This window comes from Hipposideros armiger, unplaced genomic scaffold (assembly GCF_001890085.2).
Source record: "Hipposideros armiger isolate ML-2016 unplaced genomic scaffold, ASM189008v1 scaffold_76, whole genome shotgun sequence".
Taxonomy (NCBI): Eukaryota; Metazoa; Chordata; class Mammalia; order Chiroptera; family Hipposideridae; genus Hipposideros; species Hipposideros armiger.
Genome location: NW_017731426.1, coordinates 3,645,104 through 3,659,702, shown reverse-complemented (window position 1 = coordinate 3,659,702; position 14,599 = coordinate 3,645,104). Strand labels below are relative to the sequence as shown.

The window sequence follows — 14,599 nt, the reverse complement described above, 5'->3', positions numbered from 1 at the left end:
CTGCCTTTAAAGTTCAATTTCATTTCCAAAAAGAAGCTATACTTAATTAAATGGGTAACCATCCCAACATATATATTTATTTGCAGAAAATTTTAATCTGGATGGTCTAGAACTACATAACCAAATTGTCAGTCTTGGACAAGAGATCCTCCTTTGAAAGCAAAGTGAACTAAATTTTGCAAGAAAAGTAAAAATAAAAAAAGAAATATTTATTGTGTAGCTACTATATGTATTAGACACGCTTTATGCTGCTTTCTCACTACCCTTTGGTTTACAGAAAATATCAGATGCTTTCAGAATACCTGCTTAACAGTCTCATGCTCTCCAGTAATGCCTTTCTCTGTGTTTAAATACATTTTTAAACACATGCAGAAGGAGCTTAGAATGTAGGTGCACCCCTTAAACAGCAGACATCTAACATGTGCTAAAATACTCTGACTGTAAGCAGACAGGGCTTGAGTTGATAGTCTCCCAAAACAAACAAACAAACAAACAAACCCTTGCTACATTATGGAGCACGATGATTGCCAACACTGTCTGGAAATATCTGTTCAAAACTGAATTAGAGTGGAAATTGCCACCTGCTGGGTGCTGATTCAAAACACGACTTCCCACAGCACCTGATCTCCTGCAATTTCTCCTCAGGAAGAAGTTCCTTTCGTGGCACAGGTTTTGACAAGGCGACAGGTTTTTCCTACACTTTCAGATGTTCTGTGACAAGTCATCAAAAATGTCAAAGCACCGCCACCCTACTTTAAAAAAGTCATCGGATGTGCCGACTCACAAGTTGGCCAGAGTTAGCTCTGTAACATCATCTCCCGGCCATGTTGGTCTGGAAATCCCCAATTGTGGTGCAACACAGGAACACAGGCTCCCGGCCGCCTGCTCCTTGGAGCCAGGCGAACCGGAAGTCATTTGTGGAAGTCATTTGTGGAAGTCACACGATCGAGTCAGCTCTCTAAAGGAGCTGGGTCTAGGCGCATTTTCAGAGAAGGCTGCTCCTGCCTCAGGACAGGATTTAACAGCTACAGATCTAGAAGGCTCAGAGGCTCATTTAAGGTCAACTATACAAAACACAGAGTGGACAGAAGTCAAAATGGCAAGATTTGAGGCAGAGCAAGAAGGCTTCGTGTCACCCAATATTCCCTATGGTTAAATATTTCAAATTGCACAATTAAAGTGTTATTCCTTGGTGTTTATTAAAGCTAACTTCCCCAGGAAAAAGTAGTTCTTTACACCATCAATCCCTCCCATGTTGGTGGGAAGTGAATTTTCCACTCTCCCAGGCAGCTTTTAAACAAGGGGGAAAGGCACCCTCAAAGTAGGCACTTCAGAAGTGGGGAAAGCGTGCAGCAAGAGGCTGGTGCATCCAGGGGCAGAATTTCCCGCCTCAGAAGGAGTAGCCCTGACATCAGCTGACTCTCAGTTACTCAGGGGTTAACGACCCAAATATGATGACCTGGGTCCCTCGCCTTTTCCTGTTCTTTTCATTGCTTGTCCAAGGCATATCTGTCATATAGTCCAAAATGCCAATATACAGAGTTGAATTTTAAAGCAACAATTTTTGTTTCTTGTTTTAAAATCCCTGAAAGTGGAATCATGAGAAATTTAAAAACTATTAATTAAAATAACACTTGGGAATTATCTATAGATTTCCTATTTATCTTCATTTTGAGTTTCTAATTAAGACAAGTAATGAGCAGTTGGTCATATGGAATGTGAGGTTATACGAATAATAAAAATATATATACGCATAGAAAGAGGCAATGCAATTTTCAGATTACGAGCAGTCTCTAGAGTCACACAGACCAGGGCTGAGTCCCAACTCACCCCTCACTTGCTAGCTGTATGAACCATGGGCAGGATGCCGGCGCCTCCCAAAATGCAGCTGCCTCATTTGTAAAATCAGGATGAAAACAGTATTGGGACTACATAAACTTGTTGAGAGGAGTACAGAAGAGGCTACTGCATGTACTTAGCACAATGTCTTGCATATTGTAAGTACACAATAAATATCAACATTTATTATAATATTCCTAGTATCATCTTCATGAAGGCAAGAACACGTTCCTTTCAAATCTTTTAAAGAAGTCAATTTTAATTTTGTTAGCATGATAATGATCAAGTAATTATGTACCAATATAACCTTTTTCTACAGATACACATCACAGTAGCAGGGGCAAAATGGCACGATGGCATTCTATACTCTAAAATATTATGCTACAGCAAAGGAGGAGGGCTGGTAAAGTAGTGTGGAAAAATTGATATCTGTTGAATCTGGGGGACAGGTCTATGAATTCATGATACTAATCTCTCCACTTCTGTGAATGTTTGAAAACCTAAATAATTAAAAGATTAAAAAGAATCCATTGGTCTGTCAATTTATATTTATTGAGAACCCTCCAGGAGCCTAATATATAACTGATGCCATGCGATAACAGTAAACCATTGTATAAAAAAAAAAAAAAGAAAAAAATCAGGCAGGCATCAACTTTACCTTTCTGGCATGTTGCTAAGGACCAAAGACTAGTAAAGAAAAGGGCTTTGATCTGTAAAGAGAGATTTCAGAGTCCACAGAAGGTGTTCATACACCTGACTCATCAGAAGATCCCCAAACAGCCTTTCTCAAGCAGCGTTCTTCATCTGAACCAGAGAATTAGAAAACAATATGAACAACTATTTTCTCATTTCTCTCAATGAAGAGCTAGGACCCTTCCAGGTGCACCAGAGAGAAACGGACTCATTATTTATAACAGTTGCCCTAGGGCATTAATGCTTCATTCTCCTGCAGACCCCAAATGTGGACGGATGCTAGAACCTCCACTCAGAACCCGCTTGCTCTTAGTTTACTCACAATTTCAATAAGCTTGGTTCTCTGGTTTCTAGCCGAGTGCATATTGGAAACAGCAAATCAGAGGGCAGGAATCTCTATAGAAGAGTGACAGCCTGACTGCAGGAGAGGAACCACAAAATTTATTAAAAATGTACTCAGTGAACCAAAAGAGCAAAACAGCCCAGCTACTTAATTAGAGGAAAGTGGTTCCAAAAGCCTCAGGAGTCGTTTATACCTTTTATACTAAAAGTTAATATTTCCTGAGTACTTATGATACTGAGCACTTACAAGGAGTTATGTGCTTGTAACGATGATCCTCCAAGTAACCAAAAACAATTAAATTCTACCCAGTGCACACTAGCTCAGACAGGGACTAAACCTTTGGAGTTCTACTTCTCTATGGGTCAATACTGAGCAATTTTAATTTCCTTCTTTATATTTAAGCATGTTCAAAATTTTCGACAATGACTATGTATTACCTTTAAAATTAGGCAAAACAATTTTCAAGGTACTTAATTTTAAGAGGATTTCATCCCAGATGGCATAAGTTTAGATTTTTTTTTTTTCAGATTTAAGAGTTCCACATTAATCCATTCATTCTCTAAAGCTCACAGAAAAGTAAGCCCCTTGTGTACTAGCTATTGTCCCTGGTGTTCGGGAACATGTGACCAAAATGGTGAGAAGAAAACTTACAGAGAAAAGAAAAATCAAAACAACTAAGTGTTAAAAGACATATACTAAACAAGAGGAACAAAAGATTTCATGAACATGAATTGAAGCTTGGCCTCCAAGGCTAAAGATATTTCCCACAGGCAGAGGAGATAATGTGGATAGGTATTCCGAAAAGCCCAAGCCAGCCTGTTGGGATTGGGAGGTGGTACCAGGAATGGGATCAAATGATCCAGGATCTTCCAAGACAAGAGTGTGAGAAGTGTCTGGGCTAGGCACACCAGGCAGTGAAAAGCCACTGTAAGTTCCTAGAAATGGCAGCAATGCTTCTTTATTCTTTCATTTAACAAACACTGATAAAAACAATTATTTACATCATTTATTCTTTCATTTAACAAACACTGATTAAAAACAACTATTTACATCAAGAAAAGTACTGTTCTAAGTGATATGAGGGATACAGAGAACTAACAAACACAAATCCTACCCTCAAGCAGCTTATTAATAAAGAATCACTACAACATACAAACACCTGGCAGAAATCAGTAGGAACTATAAGAGAAGGCAGAGGACCTCAGGAGATGAGTGGTGAACAGTCCAGCAGAGATGAAGAAAGCCTTCCCAGATAAGAGGAAATAATGAAAGCGGTAATTTAGGAAGATGACTGGAATAATGGCCACCATTTATTGGTCACTCATCGAGGTGAGGGTGATTTAACTATATTCTTACTGAATATTCAAACTAACTCTGTCATGTAGGTTTTTGGTCCATTTACAGATGAGAAAACTGAAGTTCAAAGAGATTGAATTACTTGTCCAAGGTCACACAGTAGGACTCAGGGCTAAGATTCAAACAGCTCTCTATGACTCCAAACCTAAATTATTTCTAGAATGCTATATATACAATCTTTAGAGTAAAAAACATACTTACTTCTTTCAACTGTTTGGCATACAACTTAACAGAATTTAACAGACATTTCTATTTCCAGTCTTGCGAGAATTCCTACCTGGCTAAACCCATTCATCACTTCCTCACAGCACTATTTGACTGTCCCCAGTAACTCAATTGTTCTTTCTACTAAAGACAGCAATTACATTAATTTGATTAAGTAAGACTTTATACTTTCCATGAACTGGAAATACATCCTAAAGGAATCAAGTAACCAAAATGGCAAATCTGAGAAAATAAATATAATTTGTTCTATTTGAACAAACAACAAGAAAAAGTTTTACCAAATATGAATTTTCCTGGTACAGATGAGCAAGACCAGAGGCAGGGAAAATGAGCTACATAGGAGGCCACCACAGACATTCAGGTGTGTGATGGAACTGCCAAGCACAGGAACAGAAGAAAAGAGGAAGAGGTGAACCCACAAGACATTTTTTTTCTGGAAGAAACAGTAAGGCTATAATCAATACTTGGCCATGTTAGAGGAACAAATACAAAATAAAAGGCTCTGCTTACATCAAGATTTATGAAGTCAAGACATACACTCATGAAACATCTAGAGAGAAAGAAAACACAGAATAACGCATTCCATCACATTCAATCATCAGAGAAAGGGGCGAAATGTAAATTGATCCCTGGATCTTACAGCCTTAAAAGCCAGAGAGGACTGATGGCCAGAGGAGGAAGGAAAAGGTCTGAATTCAAGCACAGGGAACAAACAACCTATAATTCCACAGGATGGTAATTCTAAGTAATAATCAGAAAACACAAAGAAGCTCAGAATTAGAAGGATTCTCAGAGATCAGGTGTCTGCTTTCTGTTTTGTTTTTGAAACAGGCTTCATTTTTTAGAGAAGTTTTTGGTTCACAGCAAAATGGGACTGGAAGGTACAGATTGTCCATGGTCCCGTCCCCCACCCCACCCCATGCACAGCCTCCCCCACTAGCAACATACCCGCCTAGAGTGGGGCATGCATATGTCACAAGTGATGAACCTACACTGTCATGTGTCTGTTTTACAGATTTGAAAGGTACAAGCCCGTGCACTGAAGTCCCCTGCCTAGGGTCACACGGCCAGATGCTATCAGAGCTAGGACCAAATTGCCTGGGTCCTTTCCGATAAACCACAATGTATTCAGTGAAGCATACCTGGCCAACTACAGGTCCTCTGACATTCATTCCACTGGGTGCCAATTTTCGACTTGTCCTATAAAGGTAACTATTGTCAAGCACCACACTGACTTAACTTTCTTTAGGGAGTAGAGAGAACTCTGCTTTTCTCTGAGGCGTCTTCAGTATTATTAGCACCAATGCCTATTGTCTGGACTCTACGTGCTAATCACCAGGTCCCATAGCTTCTGTTCTGTAATTACTAGTGTAATATTATAACCAGCCAAACAGAGGAGTCACCTGCAGACGCAAAGTGTGATACTCTTCTTCCTGGAGCCAGATTTATGGAGCTGTTTTTACTCATAAAAACCCATGTTAGATCTTTGCGTGGCTCGAGATTTCCCACGGTACTTTGAAATGAGTATCCAAAGGTTAATACTAAATACAAGGTTGGCTGGCTCATCACATGTATGCCAGCTGCATATCCTGAGGATGAGCGAACTCCTTGACGAGAGTACAGCAGTGTGCTTCCCAGGGATGTTTGAGTTGGATGAAGGGAAGTTTCTCTCCAGCGGGGGGGCCAACCAACCTCTACTGCTCTCTGGTCTGTTTCACAAAGACATGGCCAGGGTCGAGTACACAGTAGGTACTCTACATATATATGCTGAATGGAAGTGTTTGAGATTATAAGAACTACTGCCTCCCGAAGAGACAAAAGTTTTTTTTTTTAAAGGAAAATAAACTCTGGTTTCTTCTTTGAAAAATTATCAGAAGCATTTAAGTTTTCCCTACGTACTAAAGTAAAAAAAAAAAAAAGGGCCCTCAAAACACCAAAATATACAGAGCCTGAGCTCCTTGCCAAGTTCAAATACAACGAGGATTGCCACAACCTACCTTCGTTCCTAAGTCCCCAATACAAACTTACTAACCTCCGAGGAAACATGAATGTCCCTTTTTCCACCAGAAAATTAACTAAAAAACTTTAGGGTCTGGAAAGACAAATACCATATGATCTCACTTATATGTGGAATCTGAAAAACTGAATAAATGAGAAATGTAAACAGAAAAAAAAAAAAAAACTTTAGGGTCTGTTCCCTCCAGTCTCTGAGACTATGAAGAAGATATATGCATGTCAATTTCCAAAAATCACCATAAAGAACACTGGTTATATTTTCCATCATTACTTGAATAAAATGTGCTCCTTTTCAGATTCGATGCATCTTTCAGATATATGCAACTGCTTAACTGCCTTACCTCCTGATCTTTCCAATTTTCACACTTATTTTAACACATCTTCACTTATTTTAATCATAAAACAAAAGGCTAATTTCTCCCCAAATTTGCTTACAGAAATTTTGCTAACCAAATATGAAAAACATGATACAGATAATAATATAAAGGTAAGAGTGACAGAGAGGGTTTATCAAAACTAACACAACAGTAATTAAGATTCTCTGAGTATCTAGTTAATCTGAGTAACTATAGCTTCCTGCGTGTTCTGAATCTACAATGTTCATAAGAACTGTCTCAGGAGCTTGTGAAAATGCACGTTCCGGGGCCCCAAACTACACAGATAAAGCTACTGCGAGGCTCAGGAGTCTGCATTTTTAACAATCATCTCGGGTGATCCTGATTCAGGACCTCAGCCCAGCTGAGCACCCAGAAAGCAATGACAAGGGAGGTCATGCGATGCACTGGAATAAATTGGCATTGGCATAGAGAGTGCCAGTTTCAATTCCAGTACTGCCTCTCACCAGCCATGTGACCACACCTCTGCCTTGCCCAGGCCTCAGCTTACTCCTGTATCAGATGGGTATTGACCTGACAGCTAAGATGCTTTCTGCTATGCATGCTATGAAACTGTGATATGTATACAACAAAGAAAGAGGTACCTTTATAAATGTCGATACTATTTTTTCCTAGAAAATAGTGTGTGTAATATTCATAAGTAACGTTTATTCAAGGATGTCTACATTGAAGATAGTTATACTTTAAGCATGCCAGATACCGAGTTCATTGTCAAATGTTAGATGTTTGAATGAAATCACACACACACACACACACACACACTCCTACCTTGAGGCTGTGGAGAGAGGAGTATATCCACTAGGTGTTCAGTTGAAAACCTAACCTGAATCTGGATTACAAGGGCAATTAAATTAATTTGGATACTTTTTACCAGACTTTAAAGACCACAATTTTGACATCATTAACCACATTCCTAAAGAACCAAAGCACCAGTTAAGAGGCACCTTTTTAGGATGTAATTACCAGAGGCTACAGTCATCTCAGCCTTTGCTTTAGGGAGGAAGGCCTGACTATACAAAGAGAGTCAGAAGTTGCAGCCAGGCTGTCTCGACATTTAAAAAATCTGTATAGTTTGCTGGAGCTGAGATGAAACATTTATCTTTCTCTTGAAACCTCTTTGGTTTCCAGGGAACTGACTGTTCCCGGCTTAGGCTGAGGAGAGGTACCCTCCATAGACACACACACAACACACACCAAAGTTAACTGAAAATTTTCAAAGTGCCTTTTTATGCCTTTAACTCAAAGATGAACACATTTCAAGGTGACCCAATCCTCAAGTGACAGTGTTTTAAAAGGGCCAGAGCTCTCCACTTAAACAATTTCTAGTGACATGTTCAAATCGCATCCTCCAGGGCTCTATCTGCTGTCTCATTTACTAGTCTTTCTTTCCTGGCAGAGGCATCCCATTTTAAATGAGCACTTGAAGTTTGTCTTCCTTCCTAACAATTAAAATCCATAGGGCTTAGATGCTTTAAAAAAAATTTTTTTTTAACTTAGCAGGTACCATGGAGTGTTTTTAATTATTCAGTTTTAAAAGAAACCCAAATTATTACTTTATAATTTTTTTCTATTCATCAAAACAGTATCAGAATAATAAAAAAAACAGCCTCATAGTTCCTGCTTAAAAAACAGTACAAGACTACACTAGAAATCTGAAAATGGGGTTTCCATAGTTAATGAAACATGCCAGACTAGTTTTGCTCAGTTCCTTTGCAGAAACTACTCCATCAAAAATATCCTTTCCCAAGAATCCTCCCCGGGCGGTCTGTGAATTCCTCTTTCCAATCTGACCACTCCTCTATCATCGCTTTTATCTGACTGTGATGCTTTACATGACTGTCCCCCTTAGCTGAGCTCTTGGGGAGCAAAGCCCAGGATGTGCTCACTTTGGTATTCCAGCCATTGCCACGAGCAACAAGTAACAAGTGACAGGGGAAGAGCAGGCACTCCACTTGTTTCTTAAAAATAAGAAAAAATTGTATAAATTTATAATATGTAAAAATAATTTAAAATTTTATTCTAGTGCCTTCCCCTCCCACTTCCTAAACAACTGTCCTAAAGGGGGGGGGGGGTGAGCCAGGCCCAGAGGGGGAGCCACTATGACCAAGAGTGGATTATGGGAGCCTAAACAAGTGAGGAGGGTGCTCTTACGCGGGGTGGGGAGCCCAGAGTCTAATCACAACACAGCGGGTATGTGCACAAAGGGGCAGCCAGGCATGGGAAGTCAAGACAAACAGGATGAAGCAGCTACCTACATGGAGGGGCTGCCTGACAGACTGCCACAGGCCTCCTGGGGGTACCAGTGACGGCAGCAGCCTGATGCAGGGAGTTGGCACCCAGCTCAGGGTGTCAGAGCCTGAGCAAGTCAAGAGGAGTGTCTACTGGGGGTGGGGTATATAACATGCGAAGTTTCAAATATGGAAGGCAGAAACATGGAATAAACCCTGTGGTGCTGGGCTGGAATTGGAGGTGTTACTGTGAACGTGTGTTTTTCATGTAACAGAGAGATGCAGGTAGATAAGTAGATAAATATAGGTGTGTGTGTGTGCGTGTGCGTGCGTGTATGTTATTATACATACATTCTTTAGCTTTGCCAACTGAGAGGCTTGGGAACAAGAGACACTCCAGTGACCTTGAGCATACCTGTTGTCCAGATCTTGGCTTCTATGTACCATTATCCACAGAAAGAAACACTCTTTGGAGAAATAGCTGACTCCAATGCTAGTACAGAGAACGTATAAAATAAGCCTGGAACACCTTGTGAAGCCAGAAAATAAGGAAGTACTTTAAAAATGATGGGGCACATCAAAAAACGAGAGAGAAGCCAGGCTGAAGGGGCTCCCATCAGCAAAATCTGAAACAATTTGAATATGAAACGATAACAGTCACAATTATAACCCATTGGGAATACAGGGAACCTCAAATACATACTAATATAAACAAACAAATCGAAAGTTTGCAGAGTCACAGGATACCTAAATAGTTTCAAAGTTCCACCCCCAACAGAATTATCTAATTTCTAAAATAGACAAAAATAAATGGAAAATAACTGCATATCACATTTGTAATTATTTTCATTGTAGCTCTGGCTTGATGCCCAGCTCCTGACGCAGACCTTGGTCTGTAAAAGCAGGGACTATCCTTGTCCATAGTTTATCCCCGGAGCTGGGGTAATACTACACAGTACACAATAGCTAATCAGTAACTACTTGTTGAATGAATAAATGTGCTTCATAAAATACAAAATCCCAGCATGGTTGTTGGTTTGGCAACAAGTCAAGGCTGATCTCCTTTATCACCGTTTTAAACAAAAAAGCTTCCCTTCCTGTTTGTTCTGATTTAGATTACAAAAAGTCCCTCTACAGAGCAAAGTAGTCTTTACATTCCTCAATAAATCACGGTCTCTGATGATTCCAATTTGTGGTTATATGCCTAAAACAATCGCTTGTTATTTCAATCCAGGAAATCCACTGTATTGTCCCCATCCCCTCCCAATTAAAAATCAGTCTTCAATTACTTTTTTTTCTCTTGTTTTTCAGATACCCTTGAAATTTTCCTTTTTCTGCACAAGAGCTTACAGATAGATACACAGACAGATATAGAGCAGGGAGATCCTTAGAAGTCAGTTAATACAACCCTCCCATTTCCAGATGCCTCCAAAGAAAATCGCACTTGAAAGGAAGCCTCACTATCAACATCCTTCACAAGCCTCTTGAGGTATCTTTAAAGGCAGAAATAACAAAAGCGAACTTTAATGATATTCAGGAAAGAGGGGGCGGGTGCAGCACTTCACAACACTTCTCTGTCCCAGCACAGGGGCACAGCTGGATGCCCCAATTCTCCCAAGCAAGTAGTTCTAAATTCATTCCTTCATTCAGTAGACATGTTTGAGGGTCTTCCTTGTGCCCGACACCATCCTAGGTGCCAGGGGTACCTCAGTGAACGAAAGGAAGATCACTGCCCATGCTGCCCCTATATTTTAGGCAGAAATTCACAAGTGTCTAGGAGAACAAATGAGAAGAACATCAGTCTATTTTAATAGACCGGAAGCACTCCACAGAGCCAAAGAGACCATTAGGCCAGTGGTTTTCCAATTTGGGTGTGTTTCAGAACCACCTGGGAGGCTTGTTAAAATTCAGAATGCCGGGCCCCACCCCCCGGAGCTTCTGATTCATTAAGGTCTCAATGGAGCCTGAGAACCTACATTTCTAATGAGCTCCCAGATAATGTTAACGCTGCTAGTCCAGGCACCACACTGAGAACCACTGACCCAATTCAAAAAAATCAAGTAGGCTTGCCAGAGCAAAGGCCTGCCTACTCAACAGCAGGGCCAGATTTACGGTTTTCTTCCTTGTGACTCCACACTGGTCAAGCTTTCTCTCCACAAGGCCACAGCTGTCACCTATCCACTTAGGGCAAATACTGCCCAAAGGAAAAGAGACTTTCAGCGTTATGTTTGAGATGGAGAAAATCAGAAATGAACACTGTTAAGTAGAAAATATCTTAAGTAGCACTGGTCACAAAACACTGATATAAAAATTAACCTTAAAGTTTGTTCTTTCTTTCACACATGCAAATGCCATGATATAAGAATGTTTTCCTTGAAGGGCTTTATCATGAGGGTAAGGTTCAGTCTCAAATGAACCTATTTATTTAAAAAATAGAAGTCTTAACAAGAAGCATATACTCTAAACTATAAATAACAAGGATTGAATTAGTAATAATTTTACACTTTTTTGTGCTAATTATATTTTCTAAAATATTTACAATAAACAAGAATTCCTCTTGTAATAAGAAAAAAATGTTAATTTCTTTTAAAAAGAAGTTACAATTTTTACTTTAAAAGACTTAATTAGAATACTATATAAAAACACATCAGTTAATATACTGCATAAACTAATAGTGAATTATTTTCCCTAGTACATAAATAATTCAGGTAACTTATTTTAGCATTGTAGGCTAAACCCCTGGATTAACGATTACTATCAGTGAAGGAAAAACACCCTTGAAATATATCTGATTTTATCTACACAGAGAGAATTATACAAAACTATGATCATTTAAATCATTGCATAAAAATCATATTTACTATTATTCTACAGAGCAATTTTTTATCTATTACTTTTCAAATAAATGGAAGTAATAATTCTAATACTTGCAAATAAGAAAATAAAATGTTATATGTCAATTACATCTCAATTAAAAAAATAAAGTAAAAATGGTTTAATTGTATTTCTTGAAAGAAAACTTGTCAGTATGGGGAAAATAATGGTGCATCCTCTATGTATACAGTCACATAGCCACAACCCTGAAGATACCATGGTAAGACCCACACCCCAACCCTATCCCTCATCCACCATCTTTCAGGATCTTACAGTCTTGGGAATACTCCTTTATTACCAAAGTCCACATTCCAGAGCTAGAACTAGAGTTTAAAACATTCTCCTAAGGCCAGCAAGTGGCTCAGTTGGTTAAGAGCGCGAGCTCTGAGCTACAGGGTCGCCAGTTCAATTTCCACATGGGCCAGTGAGCTGCACCCAAGCTGAGCTGCCAACAGGTGGCAGGATGGCTCAGCTGGTGAGAGCACGTGCTCCTAACAACAAGGTTGCCAGTTCGACTCCCGCATGGGATGATGGGCTATGTTCACCCGCAACTAAGACTGAACCCGACACCTTGAGCTGAGCGGCTGCGAGCTGCCAATGGGCGGCCAGATGACGACTGGACTTGGAGCTGAGCTAGCTGCACCCTTCACAACTAAAACTAAAGAACAACAACTTGGCTGTTCCCCTTCCCCAATTCCCCAACACTGTTTCCCTTCCCCAGTTTCCTAATAAAATCTTTAAAAAACCAAAAAACCCAAAAAACAATCTCCTCAAGGGCAGTGACTAAAGGAGAATCAATTTGGTGAGGAAATCAACTGTTTTTATAAAGACATGCTCTAAACATTCAACAAAATTTCTGGACCACCTCTTGAAGTCTAGAGTGTTTAATTAGAACAGACACTGTTAAAGGGGGGGAAAATGTACCTGTATGTGTTATATATAACTTATAGTTAATGTTCTCAAAATTAGCACCTGAAAATAGAGCTTTCTACATAATACTGTTACTTATTTATTAACACTTACTAGGTCTTCACAATGTACCAGACACTTTACATCCTCTCATTTAATCTCCAAACCACTTTATGAGGTAAATACTATTATAACCATTTTACAGAGTAAGAAACTTAAGCACAGACTGATTAACTAATGTGCCCAAAGTCACACAGCTAATAAATTCAAGATCCAGGATACAGATATCCAAGCTTTAAGGCTTAAAATGAGATCCTTAACCTTTGGCCGGTCATGGTTTTGCTATGTTTGAAGCACCAATTTTTCACATTAGGGAAATCAGAACTAAGTTCTTCTGCCACTAATATTTATAATATCAATGAAAGGAAAAATGGTGAAAGAATTCAGACACTTTTACAAATCTTTGTACCTGTAAAATCACACACAATTTTCAATAAGTTACATCATACACCAGCTCTTCCACCAGCAAGGCCACTTTTGGGATACAGCTGTGTTAAAATTATCCGTGGAAATCCAGCATTAAATCGCACAGGGATTCTATTCAGGGTGGATAAGGAAGGTTTTTATTTGGTTTTGTGGGTTTCGGGTTTGGGGAGCTTGTTTTGTGTTCTCTGCTACTAGGGAGCTAGCAGAAGTTGGAAAATGAAAGTCAAATCCTTTCCTATCCTTCCGCTTACAAACAGAGGGCTTGGGTGTCAAGGCTGGTGGGGTTCACTGCCCGAGTTAAGTTTCCCTGGTTTGGCCTTCGCTTAGGGTGGGGGCGGACCCACTGCCACCACTACCTGGTCCGGCGAGCACCTCCGAGAGACCATGGCCAGGGCACCGGGCGGCAGAGCCCCGCGCTAGGCAGGAGGAGGCGAGGGGCTGGAGACAGACCGGGGCGGGAGGCAAGGAGAGGGGAAGGGTTGACTCGCAGGGCCCTTACCGAGCTCCGTGCCCGGGTTGTAGGCCGACATGGCGCGGGCTGCTGCAGCACTTGCCAGCTCCTCCGCGGCCGGCTCACCTCCGTCCTGCCCTTTCTCCTTCCTGGTCGCCCCGTGGGAAAGAGGCGATCGCCCCGCCCCTGCTCCCTATTTGGGCGGAGCCGCGGACTTCAGCCGCGAGGTCAGGACCCCAGGCCAAGTGCTCTACGAGGAAATCCCGCCTCTACTCTCCAGGGGCCCTCTCCGCGGGGCGCAGAACTCCAACACTGACTCCCGGAAATAATGCTAGCAAAACCCCTTTTCAAAATACGTGAATTGCTGACTGCACGGAATAACAACGTTTAGAAAGTTTTAACTGTAAGATTGCATAGCAAAATGGGAGGCACCTTTGCGGCCTGAAAAAAAAAAGGGGCCAATGAGTGAGATCTGGTGTCTCAGCCTAGCACTTGACGCTGACTCTGAGCACATCAGCTGCCTTTCTAATCTTCCTTTCCCTCTTCTGTAAGAAATGACCTGGACAAATTTCTTGGAGCTCTAGACTCTGAATCTGTGATACTAAGATTTTTTTCAGCCTGACTTTTCTGTGCCTAAGTGGTTAAAATCCTCTGCAGTCACTCAACATGGGCTATTTATTTGTCAATTCATTTGTTTACATAGAGGTCCCTCCTCTCTGCTGAAAGAAAATGTAGTTATGGCTTTGTCTACCATGAGCCAGTTACTGTTAGGGGCTTTCAGGTA

General features: G+C 40.6%; 1 protein-coding gene across 2 annotated transcripts in view; it reads right to left on the bottom strand.

The window, feature by feature from the left end:
- Positions 1–14,047, bottom strand: part of DERA (deoxyribose-phosphate aldolase) — a 96,490-nt gene extending 82,443 nt beyond the window's left edge. For both annotated transcript variants that reach the window (XR_002124094.1, XM_019643320.1), the window contains exon 1: positions 13,864–14,047. Coding sequence is in view for 1 of the 2 variants with exons in the window: in XM_019643320.1 (XP_019498865.1) it covers positions 13,864–13,894 (31 nt within the window). In the remaining variant the exon portion in view is untranslated. The remainder of the gene's footprint in view (positions 1–13,863) is intronic.
- Between the last annotated feature and the right edge of the window lie 552 nt (positions 14,048–14,599).